This window comes from Xiphophorus hellerii, chromosome 5 (assembly GCF_003331165.1).
Source record: "Xiphophorus hellerii strain 12219 chromosome 5, Xiphophorus_hellerii-4.1, whole genome shotgun sequence".
In the NCBI taxonomy this organism is placed as follows: Eukaryota; Metazoa; Chordata; class Actinopteri; order Cyprinodontiformes; family Poeciliidae; genus Xiphophorus; species Xiphophorus hellerii.
In genome coordinates this window covers 22,853,550-22,874,887 of record NC_045676.1, presented here as the reverse complement: position 1 = coordinate 22,874,887, position 21,338 = coordinate 22,853,550, and the positions used below count along the sequence as shown (strand labels likewise).

At 39.8% G+C, this 21,338-nt stretch overlaps 3 protein-coding genes and 1 long non-coding RNA gene across 6 annotated transcripts; 1 reads left to right on the top strand and 3 right to left on the bottom strand.

Annotated features, from left to right (window-relative positions):
• Positions 1-580: 580 nt before the first annotated feature.
• On the bottom strand, positions 581-4,052 carry LOC116719675 (polymeric immunoglobulin receptor-like). Its single transcript, XM_032562267.1, has 8 exons — positions 3,898-4,052; positions 3,298-3,624; positions 2,595-2,915; positions 2,221-2,508; positions 2,044-2,124; positions 1,421-1,522; positions 1,282-1,346; positions 581-1,197 (listed from the first exon to the last, which is right to left on the bottom strand). Exons 1-8 carry the CDS (start codon positions 3,926-3,928, stop codon positions 1,102-1,104), a joined length of 1,311 nt encoding a protein of 436 aa, XP_032418158.1. The 5' UTR covers positions 3,929-4,052; the 3' UTR covers positions 581-1,101.
• A 4,609-nt stretch (positions 4,053-8,661) lies between these two features.
• Positions 8,662-14,510, top strand: crtac1a (cartilage acidic protein 1a). 2 transcript variants are annotated; one of them, XM_032562599.1, is made up of 14 exons: positions 8,662-8,792; positions 9,371-9,576; positions 9,668-9,864; positions 9,947-10,083; positions 10,170-10,326; positions 10,422-10,556; positions 10,727-10,863; positions 10,950-11,086; positions 11,210-11,292; positions 11,420-11,520; positions 11,602-11,770; positions 12,638-12,783; positions 12,973-13,012; positions 13,105-14,510. In XM_032562599.1, the coding sequence occupies exons 2-14, from the start codon at positions 9,380-9,382 to the stop codon at positions 13,113-13,115; spliced, it is 1,647 nt and encodes a 548-aa protein (XP_032418490.1). In that variant the 5' UTR covers positions 8,662-8,792; positions 9,371-9,379; the 3' UTR covers positions 13,116-14,510. The 2 variants fall into 2 exon arrangements, with proteins under 2 accessions (XP_032418490.1, XP_032418491.1); XM_032562600.1 differs by lacking the exon at positions 8,662-8,792 and having other exon boundaries at positions 9,380-9,576; positions 13,108-13,328.
• LOC116719855 (uncharacterized) lies at positions 14,022-14,782 on the bottom strand. Its single transcript, XR_004339277.1, has 3 exons — positions 14,610-14,782; positions 14,453-14,501; positions 14,022-14,111 (listed from the first exon to the last, which is right to left on the bottom strand). It is a non-coding gene; the product is annotated as an uncharacterized LOC116719855 (long non-coding RNA).
• Positions 14,783-15,671: 889 nt separating this feature from the next.
• golga7ba (golgin A7 family, member Ba) lies at positions 15,672-21,257 on the bottom strand. 2 transcript variants are annotated; one of them, XM_032562605.1, is made up of 5 exons: positions 20,468-21,257; positions 19,424-19,549; positions 17,963-18,115; positions 17,765-17,866; positions 15,672-17,157 (listed from the first exon to the last, which is right to left on the bottom strand). In XM_032562605.1, the coding sequence occupies exons 1-5, from the start codon at positions 20,477-20,479 to the stop codon at positions 17,074-17,076; spliced, it is 477 nt and encodes a 158-aa protein (XP_032418496.1). In that variant the 5' UTR covers positions 20,480-21,257; the 3' UTR covers positions 15,672-17,073. The 2 variants fall into 2 exon arrangements, with proteins under 2 accessions (XP_032418496.1, XP_032418495.1); XM_032562604.1 differs by lacking the exon at positions 20,468-21,257 and having other exon boundaries at positions 19,424-20,424.
• Positions 21,258-21,338: the final 81 nt, after the last annotated feature.

Below are 21,338 nucleotides of genomic sequence, written 5' to 3'. Positions count from 1 at the left end.
AAAACTGAACTCTGTGAAAACAACTAAACAGTAAGAAGACATGCTTATTATTAGTAAAATAAAATAAGTGCTTACAAAGTTGGAGGAAATGGTTAAATATAAGTAGAGCAGAACTTTCTGTCTATAGTTTGCTTATTTATTTTAGAACATTCATCGATGTTCTCCAGGTTCTCTTTCTCTCATTGCAAAACTGCTTATAGTAACAGGATCTAGTGAAAGTAAAAGCTAAAATTAAAATAATACTCTACTCCTAAATCTGCCATAGGTGTGAATATTTTTTTGTATGTGTAGATTCTTTGAAACTTCTTTTGAAATTCCTTCTTGGTTTCAGAAACACAACAGAGCCTAAAGATGCATATAGTGACACAGTGAACAGATCATCTGCCCTTCAGTGCCAAGACTGATATGACAGTACATGTCAATTTGACTTGTTCTGTCTGCATATAGTTTTAACACACCTTAATAACAGTTGAGATAAAAACTAATAAGTATTAAATATCCTTATCTGACATCTGTTACACAATGTTACGGCCCGACTCTGATGACCGCAACAAGAAACTGGGAGGACACGACAACAAAAACCATTTTAAGCCCTTCAGTGGCATTTATTATTAAAATGATTGTCTAGATTTAGTGGGCAGCAGCCCAAGAACCGCTACACCGGCGTGTGTTCCCTTCGGCCTGGTCCTCCGCCTGGTGCAGATCTCCCTCAGTCATGGACTGGTTTGCCCCCACAGGCCTCAGCCTCTGCTCCCAGGTCTGGTCAAGCGACGCCTCCACATGTGGTCCATCCGAACCACGAACTGGTTCCCACATCGTGTCAAGCGACTGAAGCACCCCACACCTTCTGGTTCCCGGCTCCGCCTCTCGATCTGACCTCTAGCTCTCTCTGCTTCTGGGCCTGGATGTCCATGAATGGTCATCCAGGCCCCTGGATACATGATTCAGGTGGACAAGTGATTATAAGCGACTAACAACTCCAAGACCCTTATTGAATGAAAATTAACAGGCGACATTGCAAAACAGCAGGCAGGGGGCCATCATCACACACAAGATGTTAGAAACATTGGTCACGTGGTTCCTAACTTCTGCTGGTCTCCTTTAAAGGATGTTGTTGTAGATATCATTGTTATCATGATTCAAAATGTTTGGAGTGGAAGAGTTCATGTAAACAACATCCTCTTGTAAATCATAGACCTAAAAATAATAATATATGAAATTAATTGGTTTCGTTTTGCAAAAAACATCAAATATCTTATAGCTGAAGTTCAATTTACTCACATCATTGATTCTCATCTCCACATTACTATCAGCAGAGTTCAACACGTTTCCATTGATTCCATCCACTGAAAACACAAAGTAAACATGATGTGATTCTGTGGGGGATTTATGTGTTAGTGTATAATCTGTATAAATGTACCTTGCTTGATCCTTGATTTGTATTTTAAAACCAGCAAAAGGACAAATGTCAGGATCAGAAGCAGAGCGAAGACCGCAGGCAGAATGTAGAATAAAGAAACATCTGAAAACAAGGAAGTGGAGAACTTAGCTGGTTCTCCAGGAACAGAACCCTCCACAGAAACACCACAGAATGACATGAATTACTTATTTTAGTCAGACCTGATAGACATGTTCATGTTTTCTCATTCTATCTCCACCATATTTAGATGGCTTTCTTAACTTATTGTTGATACATTTAAATCCATTATGGTAAGTCAATATATCTACCACTTCAAGTTCAAACCTCAGTGACATGATTCCTTGAAAAGAGAAACCTTACTGTCTTACCTAAAAAATCTCCTTTTATGAAAGTGTGAATGCTTTGTTAGTGTAGATGGTTAGGTCTGGATTGTTGTTTATATCAGTCAATTCAAAACTGATAAAACTCAGACTTCAGTTTAATAATGCAGAAATCCACTTTACGTTATAAAGCAGCTCAGAGAAGATAGGTCTGAACATCTGGAGATTTCTAATGATTGGAATGAGAAGACTGAACAAACAACAGGAGTAACAGAGATATAGAAAGAAGTCTAAAGAGTTTACCAGATTTATGTGATGATGGCTGTGATGTAACCTGTTCAGCAGAGCTGGTTGGAGCCACAGAGCTGGTTTTATTTGGAGAGACTGTCAGAGAAAATACAAAACATAATGTGGTAAAAAACCTTAACCTAGATTTTGTGTTGCTTTTTATTATTCTATCTCTCTCTGTGTTGGTCTCACCGACTGCCAGCTGTATCTTTATGAATCTCAGCTGAGAGTCTGAACCACAGTAGTATGTTCCTGCATCAGCTGCTTCCAGTTCAGTGATGATCACAGAGAAACAGATGGAGGAGACATTGAGCAGCTTGAACTTTGTTTGGTTCTCCATCATGTCTGTACAGTTGTTGTGTTGGTCTCCTTTACAGAGGAACTTCTTGTTATCATGTTGTCCTGAATTAGGACACTGCAGAGTTACTGGACGTCCCTCAATGCCACTGATGTGGTACGACTCCAGACAGAACAATTTTGCTGGAGAAGGAAATTTTAATAACTGTTGTATTTATAAACTTCTTAAGATTCAATATCAAATTAGCAAAGGCAGAATGATCTCTCACCTTTGACCTTCAGTTCAACAGCAGAGAAAACATCAAATCCTGAGTTTCTCTGGACTCCACAAAGATACGACCCAGAATCCTTCAGGTTCAGACTGGAAATGGTCACTGTGAATATTTTTGACTTCCTGTCATCAGAGAGTCTGAATCGTCCATTTTGTGTGTTGCTAGAGTTGATCACTGCCTGCTGTCGACATGTGGAGGGCCGGTTTCCTCTGCAGAGGAACTTCAGCTTGTTGACAGACTGAGAGTCGTACGGACAGCTGATGGTCACTGAACCTTCCTCAATACTTTGGGTTTTATTCACCGTGTTGCAACATCTGTCTGACATGAGGTTAATAAAACAATGTAAAGTGAAAGAAAAACTAGAAAAAAATCTAAATTATAAAAAAGTTGTACTTTTTTGATAGAGATTTATATTTAACATTATAGACTAGTACAATTGTCTTGTATTAACATGTCTGCATTGATGTCTAAACATGTATTTATTTTCAACATAGAAGACGATCCAGATCTGCAAGTACATGATAATTCAACTAGCAAAATTAGAAAATACATTTAGCTTCTAATAACAGCTAAATTTAAGACCACACATTGATTAAAAGTGTGTATTATTAACATGGTTAGACATTGATGCTTCATTTAATTCATTTTAATTTGCTGTGAAATCTATAGTGAAATATAGAAACATTAACTTATTATTTACCTTCTTTTATGTGCAGTTTTACTTCACTGTAGGTGTCAATAAACCACCTAGTGACTCCACACTTGTATTTCCCAGCATCACGTGATTGAAGATCAGAGATGGTCACTGTGACGATTCTGTTATTTTTATCATCAGTGATGGAATATTTGCCTTTATTTTTCTGTTTTGTTGTAATGAGAACGTCACTGGAGCCACAGTGATTCTTACAAAAGTATTTTTCACTATCCTTATATCCCTGATCATAGTGACATGAAAACTTTACATCTCTTCCCTCATATCCAAACACTTGGATCAAACCTTCAGCACTGATCACAAAACTCAGAGCTGCTGCAGACAGAAAACAACATCAGTTTAGTTTTTATGCTTCAACATGTGAACAATAATTTTTTTTTTTACAAGTTTTGTAAAACTACTTTTTCAAATAAAAAGCACAATTAGTTTATGAGATCAGACGATCACATTTCAGTCACAACACAAACAGGAAGTGCTACTGAGTCTTTAAGTAAATGCTATATAATTTAAAAACATATTTAAATTTAATTAAATAAATTTCATCATCAGATTAAAGCAAACTGTTGTAGATCATATATTATGTCTTACTGCAGACGATGATGTGTTGATGGCTCCACATCTCTTTGTTCTTCTAAACCAGAGCTAAACTGAGGCAGAAGTTATTTTAAAATGAGACATTTAGAGGAAACGTCAGAGCTATTAAGGATCCTGACATTCAGAAGGTTTAACACCCTTTGAACGTGTCGACTTACCTCACAAGTTTTAGACGTCTTGTTTCTGCATTAGTCAAGTGATAACTCTGCAACCGAGTCGCTCACAGGCTTTACTCACAAAAACAGGAAATAGATTTTTTTCACCACAACAAAGTTTGGGTGGATTATTGAGGGACACTCAGTTTTCTGGTTTTATTCTCAGCTGTGCAGATCTTCATGTTTGAACTTGTGATGTTCTTTTCCTTAAATATTTTCTTCAGGAACTTAATTTGTTCTCACACCAAGAAACGAGTCGGCACAGTTTAGCATTGAGAAGTATTTATTGTTTCTATCTGTTGAATTCATAAAACCTTATCAGTTGCATGATTTATTAATTTTTTTATGATTATAGACATTAGTGATGAAAAGAGGTTAATCATTACAGCACTGAACCTTAAAAAAGTTGATATAATCTTTTTGAGCAGAAAACATCTGGTGGAAGAGAAGGAAGTTCACTGCATGTTAAGTAACACCTGTAACCATGGAAACAGCACCAACTTCCTCTCTTTTACCGCCTGCTCCAGGTGGTTTATCTGCATCTTCCACTGAATGCTTCTGTTTGTGCAAAGAAAATTTCATATCAGATAGTGAGCTCCAAGTGTTTAATGTATGAAGGTCGCCCTAACATCAGACTAATCTTTAGCTCCCTCTAGTGGTTCAAGTTGAGACTCAAATTGGAAAACTCCAAAATGTTAAAATTACTTTCGTATCATTCAATGGAAAATGCTAAAATTAAAATAATACTCTACTCCTAAATCTGCCATAGGTGTGAATAATTTTTTGTATGTGTAGATTCTTTGAAACTTTTTTTTGATATTCCTTCTTGGTTTCAGAAACACAACATAGCCTAAAGATGCATATCGTGACACAGTGAACAGATCATCTGCCCTTCAGTGCCAAGACTGATATGACAGTACATGTCAATTTGACTTGTTCTGTCTGCATATAGTTTCAACACACCTTAATAACATTTGAGATAAAAACTAATAAGTATTAAATATCCTTATCTGACATCTGTTACACAATGTTACGGCCCGACTCTGATGACCGCAACAAGAAACTGGGAGGACACGACAACAAAAACCATTTTAAGCCCTTCAGTGGCCTTTATTATTAAAATGATTGTCTAGATTTAGTGGGCAGCAGCCCAAGAACCGCTACACCGGCGTGTGCTCCCTTCGGCCTGGTCCTCCACCTGGTGCAGATCTCCCTCAGTCATGGACTGGTTTGCCCCCACAGGCCTCAGCCTCTGCTCCCAGGTCTGGTCAAGCGATGCCTCCAACATCCTCTTGTAAATCATAGAGCTAAAAATAATAATATATGAAATTAATTAGATTCTCTTTTCAAGAAACATCAAATATCTTATAGCTGATGTTCAATTTACTCACATCATTGATTCTCATCTCCACATTACTATCAGCAGAGTTCAACACGTTTGCATTGATTCTAGCCACTGAAAACACAAAGTAAACATGATGTGATTCTGGATTTATGTGTTTGTGGTTATTCTGTATAAATGTACCAGCACATGCAGAGGGGAGGGTACGGGGGCTTGAGCCCCTGCCCTTTTTATACTTGATGCCCCTAGTGCCCTTTTTGAGTTTGTTTTTATTCTTTTTTTTTTTTTTTTAATCTGTATGTCAGAAGGCCTGTTTGTGCCCCTCAGCAATAATATTTAGCTAAATATAATAATTTAGTAAAAAATAAACTAGTCTGGCTGCCCTCAGTCTAATATTGACTCTCAGAGCCTCCATGTTCTTCAGACTCCGGGTCCTTGGTGAGGAGGAGGAGGAGGATCTGTACCTCTAACTATCAAATTATGGGCAAGAATATTTATTCATACACTGGTTTGTGAATAAAAACGTAGGTCTGATGTTGACGTTAGAAAAACTGTTTCTATTTATATTTTTATAATCGTCCTTGCAATAGCGGGACAAAACCCGCCTCGTCCCTAAACTCAGAAATGTTTCAGCTGCAGAGAAACTTCTGACTTTAACTTCATCATTCTGCTAAAAGCCCGGTTCGCTACAAGCAGCTTGAGTCGGTCCACCGACAGATATAAAGAATATCTGTCTTTATATCAGACATCCTGATATAAGACACGGTACTGACTGTCAACACGAGCCGCAACGCAGCTCAAAGCCCCGGTACCACCTGGTACCACCTGCTGACTGTTCGCTCTGCTTCTCCTTAACATTTCTACCAGGCGGTTTAAAGCCGCTGCTGACGGGATCTGGGCTGTAAATAGAAGTTACTGCAGAACCTCAAGTGTTAAAGGAAGATTCGGCCCAAAGCATTTAGAGTTCACAAAATAAACATCAGAGAAAATATTGTAGCAATAATTAGAGCCGCAGAAAAAAGCCAAACATGCCACAATGAAATGAATCAAAATGTCTCCAAAGCATCGACTGACTGACAGGGGCCACCAGGGGATTAAAGGTAGATTCCAGGTAGATTCCAGGTAGATTCCAGGTAGGTTCCAGAGATGCGCATCGCAGCAGCTCCAGGGCCGGCCCAAGTTAATATGGGGCCTTAGACAGAACCCCCTCCCTCTGGAACCCGTCCTACTAAGAACCTCAGAATCACTAACATGTTTAAATATCGATAAGGTGAATCTGTGAGAGGGAGACCAGGTTTATTGGCCGAGTTTAAAATCAATCACTGATTATTGGTTATTTGCTGTGATGTATTTGTGAACAAACCCAATTCAAACAAAAAGATTACACCATATTGTAGCCATGGCAACACAACAATCAAACTCTCAAGACGATTCTTTAAACTTTTACAAAGTAAATGTCCTAATTAAATCCTAAATGTACTATTTATTTTTCTCAGCTGATGCATTAAATAAAATATAATAACATTGTTTTTCTCTATAAATGATGCTACAGGTTTAGATCTATGGTCTGTGTTACAATTAAACATTTTCTAGGGGCCCCTGAGTGTCTGGAGGCCCCTGAATGTCTGGAGGCCCCTGGATGTTTGGAGGCCCCTGAATGGCCCCTACCAGCAGCTACTAAGTTTTCTTTGCCTTGATATCCCAGTCTTATAATTCTAGGTCTCAGAGGTTTAACATCAAACTATTATATAGAGTTAACCCCTTTGAGCTTTTGGGATCTATAAATCAGTCTGCAGTCAGGTTGTTCTAGAGGTTAAATAGATATTATTAGGACTTAATTAGTAAAATTGCAGCAATATTACTTATTTCATAACTTTATACCCAGCGACTTTCTCTCCTCTGGTCTGTTTAACAGCTACAGTCTCAGATCAGCTCAGCCCTCCAGGACTGTCAGCAGCAGAAAGAGAAACTTTATACCAGTTGGGGAAAATATAGACTACATTTGTTTACATTGTCCCCACATGATGGCAATGATATAGTAGGATCCAATTAGATTCTTGATTAATATGGGTTGTTGCTATGTTGTTGTACGGAGTTTTTGTTCAATGTGCCCCTTTTTTTAAATTTGAGCCCCTGCCCCTCCATAGGTCTCTGCACTGCCCTGATTTAAATAAACTGTGCTGAATTTCTCAACCAACCTTACAACTACTAACAGCGTTGATAGAAAGATAGAAAGTCAGAGATAGAAAGTCAGAAAAACGTGGTCTATCTTAATTAGGCCGATGTTTCTGCAAAAGACAAACAAATATGTATCTTTATATAAATTACAAGTCAAACAAATGTTATTGGGTGCGCACCATTTTTTGCCCGCTCAGGAAACAGTGTGGCAAGCTGGACTGGTGGTGTTGGTTTGAGTATAATCTCAAACTCCGCATTAGACCATGTAGGTAAAGAACCCGGATGGACATTTACTGTTTTTTTTTGTTTTTGTTTATTTTAGTCAGCGCTCATATTATCAAATATTCTTAAGGGTTTGTTTGTTTGATTAATTTTCTTTGTTGACTAAGACAAAGAAATTATTGTTTTGAATTAATACTAGTGAATTGGCAGAATATTTAATACAGACTTGATTATAGCCAGAACCTAATCTTTGGCCATATACAGTATGTTTCATTCTTCATTACATTGTCCATGGTAAATGAGTTAACAAACTCAGATTGAACCAGTAGTGGTATACATAAAGGTGTTCAACAGTGCTGTGTGTATACATTTTAATCTAGTATAAAGTGTTAGATGATAACATTTTGTCCACACAATTGTTTGAGAAAGGTTTGTGTATAAAAACCACAGTGAATCAGCAGTTTCTGACGCACTCTTTAGCAGTGTCTCTGGTACAAACGCCAAAACTACATTTGTCATGTCAATACCCCTTTATTCCTATTCTATTATTTTGAACTTAAGCAAGTCATCTGCGTCACATCTACATGCCTCAATGTATGTGATTGGTGGATTCGCTGTTTGTGCTAGCAAGCAATAGAACAGCTGTACCTATAAAAGTGGCGAGTGAGCACATATTACCCATCCACTCGCTCCGCTTTCTCATCGCTTTCCAATGAATCGTCTCCCGGCTGACTGTAAAGGAACGTACCCAGCGGCTCAACGTCCCGCCCACAAAAATACGGGACACCTTTTGGACAAACATATTTTACGCTTCAGAAACGTGCTCTATGATTGGTCAGATTTGCAACACGTTACACAAGATGTTTCATAAATGTTAAATGTTGCAGTTGTGTAAGGTGCATAGCACTGAACACATTTGATGAAACACTGAATTGTGAACATACAGCTCACTGCAGAGGCATTACATTTGTGCATCTCTATTCACTGACGCGGTAAGAGAGTAACAGAGTATTTGCTTTGTTTGCGACCGCCGTACAAACTTATCCACATATTCTATTTATGTTATTTAGCTGACTTCTAAATAAAGGGGTTTAGAAGTTGGAGTAAAAAGGCTTGAACAGAAATGCACAGCTTTATTATGACTAAATTATTTTATTTTTATTTTTTTTATTCCATTCACTCAATAATACAATTGAATAGATTATGAAACAACTAAAATAAATCATGAATGCAAAGCTGCAGAAAGAAGTGTAAACTTATATCTGTCAATTTCATGGATGCTTTTCTTCTTTCTTCATAATTTGCACTTTTTTGCTTGAATTTATTGCATAAAATCACAAGACAATACATGGATGTTTGTGGTTGTAATGTCACAAAATGTGGAGAACCTTAAGGAATGTGGATGCATTGGCGCTCTATTAATTCTGTTAATCTCATACTGCTAAAAATACTGTTTGACAATTAATCAAATCCAACATAATATAACTTGTTTAATTTATCCCAATAATAAATCAATAGAATCACTAATTTTAAACTGAGCTGCATTAACTGACTTCCTTCTTTCTAACAGGTTTTAGTGATGTTGGGTTCAGGAGTGCTGCTCGTCCTGCTCATGGTGTGGCATCGGTCCGATGGCCAGAACTCTGAGTCTATGTTCCAGGTAGTAACACAGACCATGCTGCCACCTGACAGCGTGCACAACCCCACACAGCTCAACTACGGCATGGCTGTGACTGATGTGGACGGTGATGGAGACCTAGAAGTGGTGGTTGCCGGGTATGTTGCAATATTTGCAGAGGTGCGTGTGGTGATGGGAGAATGACACGTGAGTACAAGAAACACCTGTTATGTTCTCTCTCTCTCTCAGATACAACGGTCCGAATCTGGTGCTGAAGTACGACCGCACCCAAAATAAGCTGGTAAACATCGCCCTCGACAACACAGACTCCCCATACTATGCACTTAGGGACAGGGCAGGAAATGCTATTGGAGTGACTGCCTGCGATGTGGACGGAGATGGACGTGAAGAGATCTATTTCCTCAACACCAACAACGCCTACTCTGGTAAACGTGACTTCCTGAACACAACAAAACTCAGCAATGCAAATTTTCTACAAATATATTTACTCAATGCCTGTCTGTGCAGGACGGGCTACGTATTCAGACAAGCTTTTCAAGCTTCGCAACGGTCGCTATGAAGATCTGCTCAGCGACGAACTCAATGTCCGCCGGGGTGTCGCCAATCAAATGGCTGGACGTTCAGTTGCTTGTATCGACAGAAAGGTCTTCTGCTCAGGGATCCTCTGTGGTTTTCATCTGTTGTTTTCTATTTAAAAAAATGTTCCACTCAACCTGATGGTGTTTTCCAGGGAACAGGTCGGTACTCCATTTACGTGGCGAACTACGCCCAAGGAAGGGTCGGTCCACATGCCCTCTTAGAAATGGACGAGAGCGCCAGTGACGTGTCCAAGGGAGTCATTGCCCTCTCCGACGTCGCTGCTCAGGCTGGAGTCAACAAGTTCACAGGTCAGAGAGGAAACTGCGAAGCTGGAGCATGCCACTTCTTATAAAGTGATCCTAACCAGAGCTGAAAGCTTCACGGTGGTCTCCGCACTCTTCAGGTGGTCGCGGCGTGGTTGTTGGACCAATCCTCAACCACATGAGGTCTGACGTGTTCTGCGACAATGAGAACGGTGCCAACTTCCTGTTCAAGAACAATGGAGATGGGACTTTTGTGGACATGGCCCAACAGGCGGGTAAGAAAAAAACTTGAAAGAGAAGAAAATGAAATTTAACCTAATGGGTATAAAACAATATTTCCTGCATTTTACACTTTTCGGCTTTTGTTATCACACTTCAACCTTTTCCCCTATTAAAGAAAAACAAAGGCCAACATTCTTCAATTTCATTGTTTCCCTGAGTAAAGGTGTGGAGGACCGGGCCCAGCATGGCAGGGGAGTAGCTCTGGCTGACTTCAACGGTGACGGAAAGACAGACATCGTCTACGGCAACTGGAATGGCCCACACAGACTCTACCTTCAGACCAGCGACTTCAAGTTCCGCGTAAGTAAAAAAGGGACAACATTTGGAAAAATCTTCAAGATCTTGGCTTATATAAAGTTGAGACTTTCTATATTTTTTGAGGACAGAATGTTGCCAGTAGAGATTTTGGTTCTCCGTCGCCTATCCGCACCGTCATCGCTGCAGACTTCGATAATGACAAGGAGCTGGAGGTGTTCTTTAACAACATTGCCTACAGAGGAGATGCACCAAACAGAGTGTTCAGGTTACATTTCAAGATTTTCAGAAATACAATGTATAATCATACTTATTTAGCAACTCAGAGGTAAACTCAGGCTGTTTTTTTTTTTTAAATTTGTTGTTTTTAGCAGTTTGTGATTATCTGCAGGGTGTCAAGAAGAGTTAATGCAGACCCTTCGATCGATGAGCTTAAAGTGGGAGATGCTGCGGAGCCGCAGGGGCGAGGAACAGGTCGGTTGTCTTGGATTTCAGATTTGACGTCTGTTTCTGAGCAATACATGAGATAAACTGCAGCTACATGCCAGATCAGGTCAGTACAGTAAAAAAAAAAAAAAAAAGGAGTCTGTGTGTTTGACAGGTGGAACTGTGACGGACCTGGATGGGGACGGACAGCTGGACCTGCTGCTGGCTCATGGGGAGAGCGCCCAGCAGCCAATCTCAGTCTTTAAGGTCAAACAGGTGTGTGTCTTTGCACGTTTGTTCATTTCTGGCCTGAAGCGGCTCAACGTCAGGCTGATAATCGATTATCCTTGTCGTCAGGGAGCGTCCAACAATTGGCTGCGGGTCATTCCTCGTACCCAGTTTGGGGCGTTTGCCCGTGGTGCCAAGGTTACAGTCTTCACCGCTCAGAGTGGGTCTCTCACACGCATCATCGACGGAGGCTCAGGGTACCTGTGTGAGATGGAGCCTGTCGCCCACTTTGGATTAGGTACAATACTTCAACATGCTACTGAAGATGTTGACTGGGAAGATCTCAATTAAATAATTGTAGCAATTCCTGTAAACGAAATACAGTATCCAAGTAAATATGTTGGTTTTATTAGTGTAGGTGCAGAACATGTACTACATACATTCATTCTGTACTGAAGTAACTGTATTTAAAACATGCATTTCTGTTTTTATGATTAAGGCTTACAGATAATGACAGCTAAAAATTCAGCTTCTCTTCAAATAAGATCACTACAACCGTATTTCCATCAATGTGTTTTTTTTAATGGGCATTTTTAAATATTGCATTAGGAAAAGTTGATGGAAATGGCAAAATTCCAGTAGAGGGAAACACGTCTAATTCGCATTTTCTCTCTCTCTCTTTTTTTTTTTTTACAATATTGTAAAAGTTTGTTCAAACTTTGCATGTCAATTGGATGGAAAGCCAGGTTGGCTTGTTAGCAGCCCTCAGGTCAGAGCAGCTTGGTCGCATGTCAAGCACAGCAACGGTCATTGAGCACGGTACCGTTAGCGCTGCTGTTCTACCGACGCTCTCCTGTCATACACGCAAGTTTTCAACCAAACTGCTTAAACTTGCCAGAAATCAAAAGAGAAAATTGATCAATATTCCTTACTCCTGAAGTTAAAGGCCAAACATTGAGTTTCTTATGACAAAATTCAAACTGCAAGTAGCAGAACTAAAAGCTTTTTTTTGAGCTGCTGTATCCACCCGTCTTGGCATGAAGTCTGGGATCAGGCTAAAGCAGCTAGCATAACTGTTTCCTTTAACTTTGTAGTTTAATTTCTGTTTAAGTGACGCTCAACTTATTATTATTATATATATTTTTTAAACGCATGCAACTTCCAGGAACAGACGAGGCAAAAGTCCTGGAGGTCTCCTGGCCAGACGGCACCACCATGACTCGGGCTCTTGAGGCTGGAGAAAGGAACTCTGTGGTGGAAGTAGCCTACCCCAGAGACGGAGACGTATCTGTGCTTGCCAATGACACGCAGGTACACAGCACCGATGCACGGCATGACTTGTGACATGTGTAGCTCTACTGTAAGTGGATTTAAGAATTTAACCAACACATCTCGGTCTTTTCCTCTTTAATTTGTCTTCACTTATAAAACTGCCTTAATAGAACAGAATGAGAAAAAGTCAATTTTGTCTTGATTTTAACGTTTTTCTCCTTTGTTTAGTGTGGGAACGGCTTTACCGTCAGGAATGGGCGTTGTGAAGGTAAGTCGAATAAACACAAGAATACTGAAAATATTTTTAGATATTAATTTGTTTTATTTTTACTTTACATTCTACTTTTTTGTTTGTGTCAGCAGGTATTTGAGGAAAATCCCATGAAAAACCATTAAAGGGTTTCTGTGATAATATCACAGAGAGTCTGGCTTTGAATACTTTCCCTGTGGATCTGTGCTTTTGAAAAGGCCATCTTGTTTTCTTACTCTATGAGTAGTTTTATTGTTTTAATTTCCCTTATTTTCACTAACTTCTTATTTTTACTGTGTTAAAAAGCTGTTAAATAAAGTGCTTTATTTCAATACGTTGGGTCACATTATTGTTTTGTGAAATCGCAGTGTGTCTGTCTTTGTTTTTTTTGTTTTTTTGCTTCAGGTTTCTTCTCTTGCAAAGCCTTGAAAAGCTCTTTACATCCCTTAAACCTTCCTACTTTGTCTGGTTACAACCCCAAACTTCGAAGTATTTTACGCAGTAGATCAACACAACAGACAACTTAATGGTTAAGTTGAAGCAAAATAGAAAATATTTTTCAAAATTTTGAATGAAAACAATCTGGAAAGTGCGGCAGGGCTTTAGCATTCAGTATACTTTGGTAGCAGCTGAAAACAAAAACTTAAACATTTAGTATGTTAGGTTTTTAGCTGAGAAGAAAACGAGGCCAGTGTGATTGTGGTTGATGTTTTGCTTAGAAAATTGAGTTCCTTTAGTCCACTTTTTAGACCTTTGTCTCCATTCCATATTGTTGTCACCCTTTCATTGTTTTTGTTGTTTCTGCTGTCTCTCTCTGTCCATGCAGCGTTAGCATCTTTTCACTATGGCCTCCGTTCTTCAGTGGCCTCCTTTGAAGCGTCCCGTTGTGACACATTGTCACTCTTGTGTGTCACGGTGCTGTTTGCGCTGGCAGATCTGAGGTGAGAGTTGTCTGCAGAGAGCCGACAACACAGTTTTCATCAAGCGCCGCACGCCGGGACCAAAGAGCATATGGAAAGACTGAAAAGGCTCACAGTCCTTGACATCCTGCTGCCCGGGTGTTACCGCTTTGTTTCAGCTGAAATGACTGCATGCGGAAACTGTGATCTGTTCTTTCCTGGAAGTTTTGGTGGTGGGAGACATGAATGCACACAGTGAACTTTGCATCAACAGTTTGCCACAAGTTTAAAGTATTAAGAGCATGTATTGAGGGTAAATCAATATTTAAAGATGCCCATCAACAGATCAAAGGCTCAATATAGCTAACTAATAATACTTTCAGTTCTTTACATTTGTCACTAATCTACTCATGATAATGTTTTTTCACCTGATTAATGCAAGACAGATTAGATGAAGAGGAAAAAATAACAGTATTGGTCAATAATGGTTGATATATTTCTTATAGCTCATAAAATGTGCCTGCAAGGCTAAAGTAGATCAAGTTGTTTTTGCACTTACTGATGGACAGAGAGTCAAAGATGACAAGGGGAAAACACTGCTGGGTGAGCTGTTTTAGTAAAAAAAGAAAAAAAGCAACATAAATCTGTTGTGCTCAGATTTACTTAGAATTGGAAACTTATTTTTTCTGGCTGGTGAATAAGATTATGAGATTTACCTCCAGACTGTGGAATCACTGGCATCGTCGTCAATTTGTGACTCAATGAACAACGTCATATGCTGTGTTTTTTAGAACCTTTTATTTTTCTTTTGATACGCGTTTGTTTTGTCTCCATTTTTACTAAGGACGTTTCTTGTGTCTGGAATAAAGGTTGACAGAATAACACAAGACTGATTTTCTGTCCTTACAGTAGATTAGTAACAGCAATTACATAATCTTGCCCATTAATACTGATGCCGATTAATATTTTAAATATGCATGTTCATTTAGATCCACAAGAGGCCGCTGCAGCACCCTTCACATTTCTCTTTCCCATTCCCTTGGTTAAATTTGATTGGCTTTGTTTGCCTTCTTATTAACAATAACATTTAATTCAGACTTTTTTCAACATTGAATCTATAACACTGAATATTGTATCCTGTGCCATTATGTGTATGATTTTTATTTTATTTTTACCATACTAAATTCGAAAACAAATATTTCACTTGCAAAAATGTTATTTTTCAGAATAATGAAGGGCAAGTTAGTGTTTTAAATATGGAAGATATTCGCTATGACTTGATATATTCATCTTTTACTGATTCTACTTTTTGCTTTTATTTTAACTGAATAGTAAAAAAGGGAATTTAAACGTCTAGTGACTTTTACTTAGAAGCAGACTTGGGTACACCTATGTATTAAATTCCATCAAATACATGAAGCATTTTTGAAGAAACTGAGAAGACAAACTCAAATCTACAAATAGGGTAAAATCTTGAGGGCATTCAAACTTTATTACTTATATTTTTACTAGCAGTGAAATTTTTTTTTTTAAACAGACAGCACCGGATAATATCTTTAAATCAGGCAACCTGGAAAGAGCAAAAACAATGCTATTCAAATGAAAGCCCGGCAAAACTAATATTAAGCTTCCTGTTGTTATTTTAGTCTTGATGATGTCACATAATATAAAACTTATCAAGAAGCTGCTTGGATTCAGTGTTGACTTCTCATCCGTTGAATTATGATTTGACAAATAAAACGCAATTAAAATACAGATGAATAACAGGATCAACAACATAAGTTGTGATGAAACAGTTTATTCCACACCTTTTGGTTTGACCTTTATGCCACATGTAGTAAACAAGCAGTATGAAATCTTGTACTTTCTGAAAACATCATGAAAATAAAAGTGACATTCACATTTATGAGAATCTGTTTGTTTGGTTTTTTTTTTGGCAGTTACGGTTCTTTGGAAGTTTGAATCAAGGAAGGGCAGGTGTATTTTTAAAATGACAAAGTAATATTCTGGAAGACGTTTTGACCTATTCTTTCTCTCCTTACATCCAGACATAACTCACAGTGAGCCCTTGCATAAACTACACTTAGGAAGAGTCTGACTCTCTCGCTAAAACTGAACAGGGTAGTTCTCGTATTTTTGCAGGTGTCTTCATGTCCAGCAAAGTAAATGCAGGCGTAAGAGTGGAAAATACAGAAGGTATGCTACATTATAGAGTGGGTTGACATTCATCTGCTTTCAGGCAGTGTGGAAAACATCAGAGGTAAAACAGGAAGAAATGCTCGACCCTGGTTAACTGAGCTTTTGGCAAGTGAACTTTAGCGTGGCGTCACACTGAATACAGCTACCTCTGGAGTCAGGTTGAATAACAGAAAACCTGACGTTAAAAAAAACCCCTTCCTACGGCGAAGAGTTGATTTGAATGAGTTCAGTAAAGCCTTTTAATTGGCGAGGGATCTGGGCTTTGTTGTGTACCTACTGGATGTTAGTTGAGGTATAAAGGTTTAGTGAAGCTTATGGTTCTACTTGGCTTGGCACCTCTTTCTTTCTTTCTTTTTGTTTTGAGGGCAGAAAGAAAAGATTGAGAAATTGTAGCTGTATATGTAGACAACAGATCCCATTCATCGATCGTAAAGGATAGTTCTTAAAGGAACAGGAAGGTAAACGAACGGTCCCATTGAGCAAACGAGGTCACATTTCGTCTAATGTTAAAGGTACAGCATCATCTCTGAAAACCAATAGGGATTTCCCCCCCCCAGGTTGGTTCCAATGCTACAACAGATCTGGTTTTTGCACAAGGAATTGTTCTTAACTGGTTCATTAAAAGCAATTAAGAATAAATTTGGTTTTCTTTAGCCAGCAAAATGCATTGGTGTCATGTCAAGTGGTGCAAAAAAAGCATATGTACCTTGTTGGGACACTTGCTTTATCTTGATTCCTTACTGTTGCACTGAGTGGGTGAGTCCTGTCTGAGGTGCATTGTTACGTGTTTACATCTTTGAGACGGCTAAAGTGCGTGTTTTGACTACTGTGGAACAACTGTGTGATGACAGGTCAAGGTGACAAACATTGTCATGGAGGTTGGCGAGTGCTTGGTATGAATGTAAATGGGATGTGAAGGCCGTTGGAACGTGAGTGCTGTTATTGTCCTAAGTTTTCCTGCAGGGAGAGCTCTGCGCCCAGTCATCGAGCGGTGCTGCCAGACACCGAACTGCTGCCGGAGCTGGAGCCACTGGAACCTCGGTCTTCGTAGATGGATATCTCAATCTGGAGGACGTAGTTAGGGGCCAAAAAAATGTGACGTAGCTTGAAATTTGTTGCTAGGATGATCATCAACGGTACAACAAAATCTCTTGTGGACACATTTCTGTATTTTTATACATTTAAGTTCCTTTAAAGACTTTCATACAATTTCTCCCTGGATGTTAATTGAACATCTTACATAATTTTGTAAACCAGCAATTCTTGGATTGTTTGTTTATGTAGGTTCTCCCTACAAAAGGGAGTTCCGCAAGGTTCAGTTCTTGGCACAATACTTTTGCTATAAATAAATGACCAAAACAGAGTATTTCAACCTAAGGTTTTTACTTCCATGCAGACAGTGGGTTCTGAAGGATTTTGAGAATCTCCAACATACTTTTGACAAACTAAAAGAACATTTCTATCACCTACATGCAGAAATGCAGAAGAAAAAAAGAAACAAATCGTATCTTTACAGGCGACCTTAACAATAACCCTAATAGCAACAACAAGCAGTTCAGTTGACTTTAAATGCTGAATAGTGCACTTCATACGACACTGAGATTTATTGCCAACTCATGAGCGCCCACTCCGTACTAACTGGAAGTCCATGCATACTTGCAAGCAAGGATACAACACGCATTCCCCTTTCGATGGGATCAGTGATAAGCAGACCTCTGGGAGCATAGATCTTCTCGTTCTGCTCTTGGATGTACTTTGCTATTTTCTTCAACACCTGACAAACAGATTGTACAGGAAAAGGCAAGAACCTGTTTGGCGTTTATGTCCGATTACTCTAAACCTTTAGAACGCATTAACCTAAAAATCTGACCTTCTCGTAGCGAGTCTCCATGCAGAGGAAGATGAGATAAGCCGTGGCACACGCCAGACAGCCCTCCAGGTAAGACTGGCCTCCAATCTTTTCTGCTTCTGCATAGAAGTTGTTCAGCGTCTTCACAGTCTCCTCAAACAGAGTCAGTTCAATCTGCAGACACATTATGACCCGCAGTTATTTAAAGAAAGATGAGAAACATTGGAAAATATGTGAGTGAGATATGCAGTCATTTGCACCCTCACTGCTCATATGTCATAAGACCAAGGAAACCCAGACACTCCAGCACACATAGAGGGTTATGTGAAAACCTGACAGTAATCTAGTATCAGTGCATTACAACTTATATCCAAATCCCAGTACTAGGCAATTCTGCATTATTTCTTAACGCATCCCTAGAGTGGAGACTTTGGGTAAATACACGTCGTATCAGTCACTGTGTAAGAAAGGAAAGAAAGTTCTTATTTATCTTGCTGAATGAAAATTGGAGCTAACTTTTCTTCTTCTTTTGGGTCAGCACTGAACTGGTGTGTCAAACTGAAACTTCAGTGCCTGCTGCCATTTTTCAGTCACTAGAAAGTTTTTCACCTCCCGTGTTCTCAGAAATCTTGTGGCATCTGTTGATAGCTTCGTCTTTCTGGGCAGACTGTTCCACTGTTCCTTCAACTTTAAACCCCTAAACTATGATCCCAGGTTTAATTCTAGGGACATTTCGTAACCTTTGCTGCCTCTTTGTGTCCCGTTCCACTTGCTTTTGCAGTGCGACTATCTCTAAACTCTTTGGGCAATTCTCTCTACTTATTTCTAACAAGCAACACAATGCTACAGTCCAGGTTTTTTTTAGATGTTTTATCTTCAGCACTCTGGATGCCATTAATGAAGTTGTTGCATCACGTGTGCATGAGACCGGGCCAGATTTGGAAACGTGTCCTCTAACACAGTAGTCTCTTCAAGCGGTTGAAGAAGCTTGAAGAATCAGAAGAAAAAAACAAAAAACATTTAAACCATTCTTGTGTAAGTTGATAATTGCAAGTGTGTGAACAAGTTAGAATTTTGCCAGTAACCCTCGTTTGAAATGGGGATTGAATAATTTTAGGTACAAACTTAGGCCTTTTTTTCCTCCAAATGCCCTGTTAACCTTGTTATAATACATGCAATTAACTGCAAAATGTCCAATTTTAAACAAAATCTATATTGATCAATGAAAATGAGTAAATGCAGAATCTGGACAGAAAACATAGCTAGTATGTGCTACAAGTGATTTTGTTGTCAAAAGCGAACATTTCTTAACATGACTTTTTTTTCTTCATCTGCATAAATATACTCAAATTAAAAGTAGATTTTCTCAAAATAATAATAATTTGTGGACTTTTCATACATTTTTTTTGTCCACAAGTGTCTGTTCACATGTTCATGGATCCCTCTAAAATAATGACACCAGGCAGAAAATCCTCTCCTTACCCTGCTCTCCAGCTCAGACGGGAACTTGGTCTGAAACCTGCATGTGGTCCCTTCGCTGTAGTCCCTCTGGATGAACACCTTGTTGGCAAGAGACGCGCTGTGCCTCAACTCCTGCAGGTTATGGAACTGAGTTGGACAGAAAATAAAGACAGTGAAGCAGCAGAGCATGTCCTTATAGTGCCTGGACAGATCCGTCCCCCCGTGGAGCTCATCAAGCTTCTGTTCACTCCTGTGTGTGCAAACAGAAGCTGACGTTGGACGATCGGGTATAGGAGCAAACAGGACGTGATGATCGATCAATCTGTGACTGGAGTCGTTCCTGCCTGGTGAGCTGTTGGCGGAGAGCCACGCACTCCCTTATCCACACACCCACGGCGGGGTTATCGCCCATCTTCCTCTATGGGCTGGGATGAGGTGCAACATTTCACTACATCTCACAAACAGATCGAAACAAGATGAGGCAGACACACCAAAAAAAAAAAAAAAAAAAAGGCCAGATAGACATTACAACCGGCCCCACAAACAGTGGCAGCTGAAGGTCTGCGTGGCGTGGCTTCTGTCCGTGGTGCTGAACGCTTTCCCCGCGTGTTTCAGAGCAGAGCAGGCAGACAGTGGCCCGTCACCGGATTAAAAGGGAACAACGGTGGAGGAAAAATAGAGCTGCTTTCACCAAAACAGCTTAACATCGCGGGGGTGGGAGACCGGGTTCACGCCGCAAGTTTCTCATAAATGTACCGACCCACGTCACGCAGACGAAGCTCTAGCCCTCACCACGTACACAATTCCTGTCGTTTTGAACAAAAACGCAGACTATGTAGCTCAGAGTGATAATGTAGGACACAGTCCGGTCCAGAGTGAGGGGAAGTGCGGTTAAATCAGTTTGACCGTGTGCAGACCCGATGCCCTCACTGGCCGCGTTAACCGCATCAACGGATGGGGGGGGTGGAGGGGGTCTGTTTGTATTTATTTTTATAGATAAATGACAAAATACAGCCTCGTTCCTGAGCGAAGAGGAAAAGAAAAGCACAGCTTTGCTCGTCTTACCTCTGTCGCCATGTTGCCATCCGTGAACGCGGGGCGGAATCCCTTCAGGAGCTGAAATCGCTTTAGTGGGACGCGGAGGAACGAGGGGCGGGGCTTAACGTGGAGGCGGGGCTAATTATAATGGGGCGGAGTCAGAGTTGAAACAGTTGAAAAGGGTGTGGCTGGTTATAGAACAGCTTCGCACAGGATTTTTGCTATGTTTATCATTTCAAAATAGGAATTTTCAGATTTTTTTTGTTCAGTTTTGGGGCTTTCCTTTTTAAAAGCGTTCATATGTATACAATTTCTAGTGATGCTCTGATTTCGATGTTCCTGGTCAATTCCGATTCTGAATAATGTTCCTCGGTAGGGGTGAAATGTGGAAGGCAGTTTTGTGCTCTCAGGGACCACTGCCCAGCATATTTTAGATGAATCTTTTCCAAAACTCTCGACTCAAATGATTACATCCTCTGCATGCCACCAAGTATTTCAAAAGCCTTGAAATCATCAACTTGTGTATGGCGTACGGGAAACACCTAAAACGTGTAGGGCAGCAATCTCCAGGGACTGGATTTGGGAAACACTGCTCCAACAAGAACATTTTAATCTGGACTATCCTGATGGATGCAGATAAGAAGATCCCACCGGTTTTCTAAGCAACACAGGAAGGAGATTCCACCAATGCCCTGAGAGCTTTTTGTCTTATGGATTTACAAAGTAATGAAATGTGAGGTTGTTTGCTGCATCAAATGGTCCTGGCTATGAGGAGATGCTGTCGCAAACATCCCTCTAGACCAGACAAAGGTCCCTGATCTATGTGGTCCCAGGTGAGGGTTAAAACATCAGACAGGTAAACAGGGTTGCTGCAGGTTTCACCAACTCAAATTTAAGG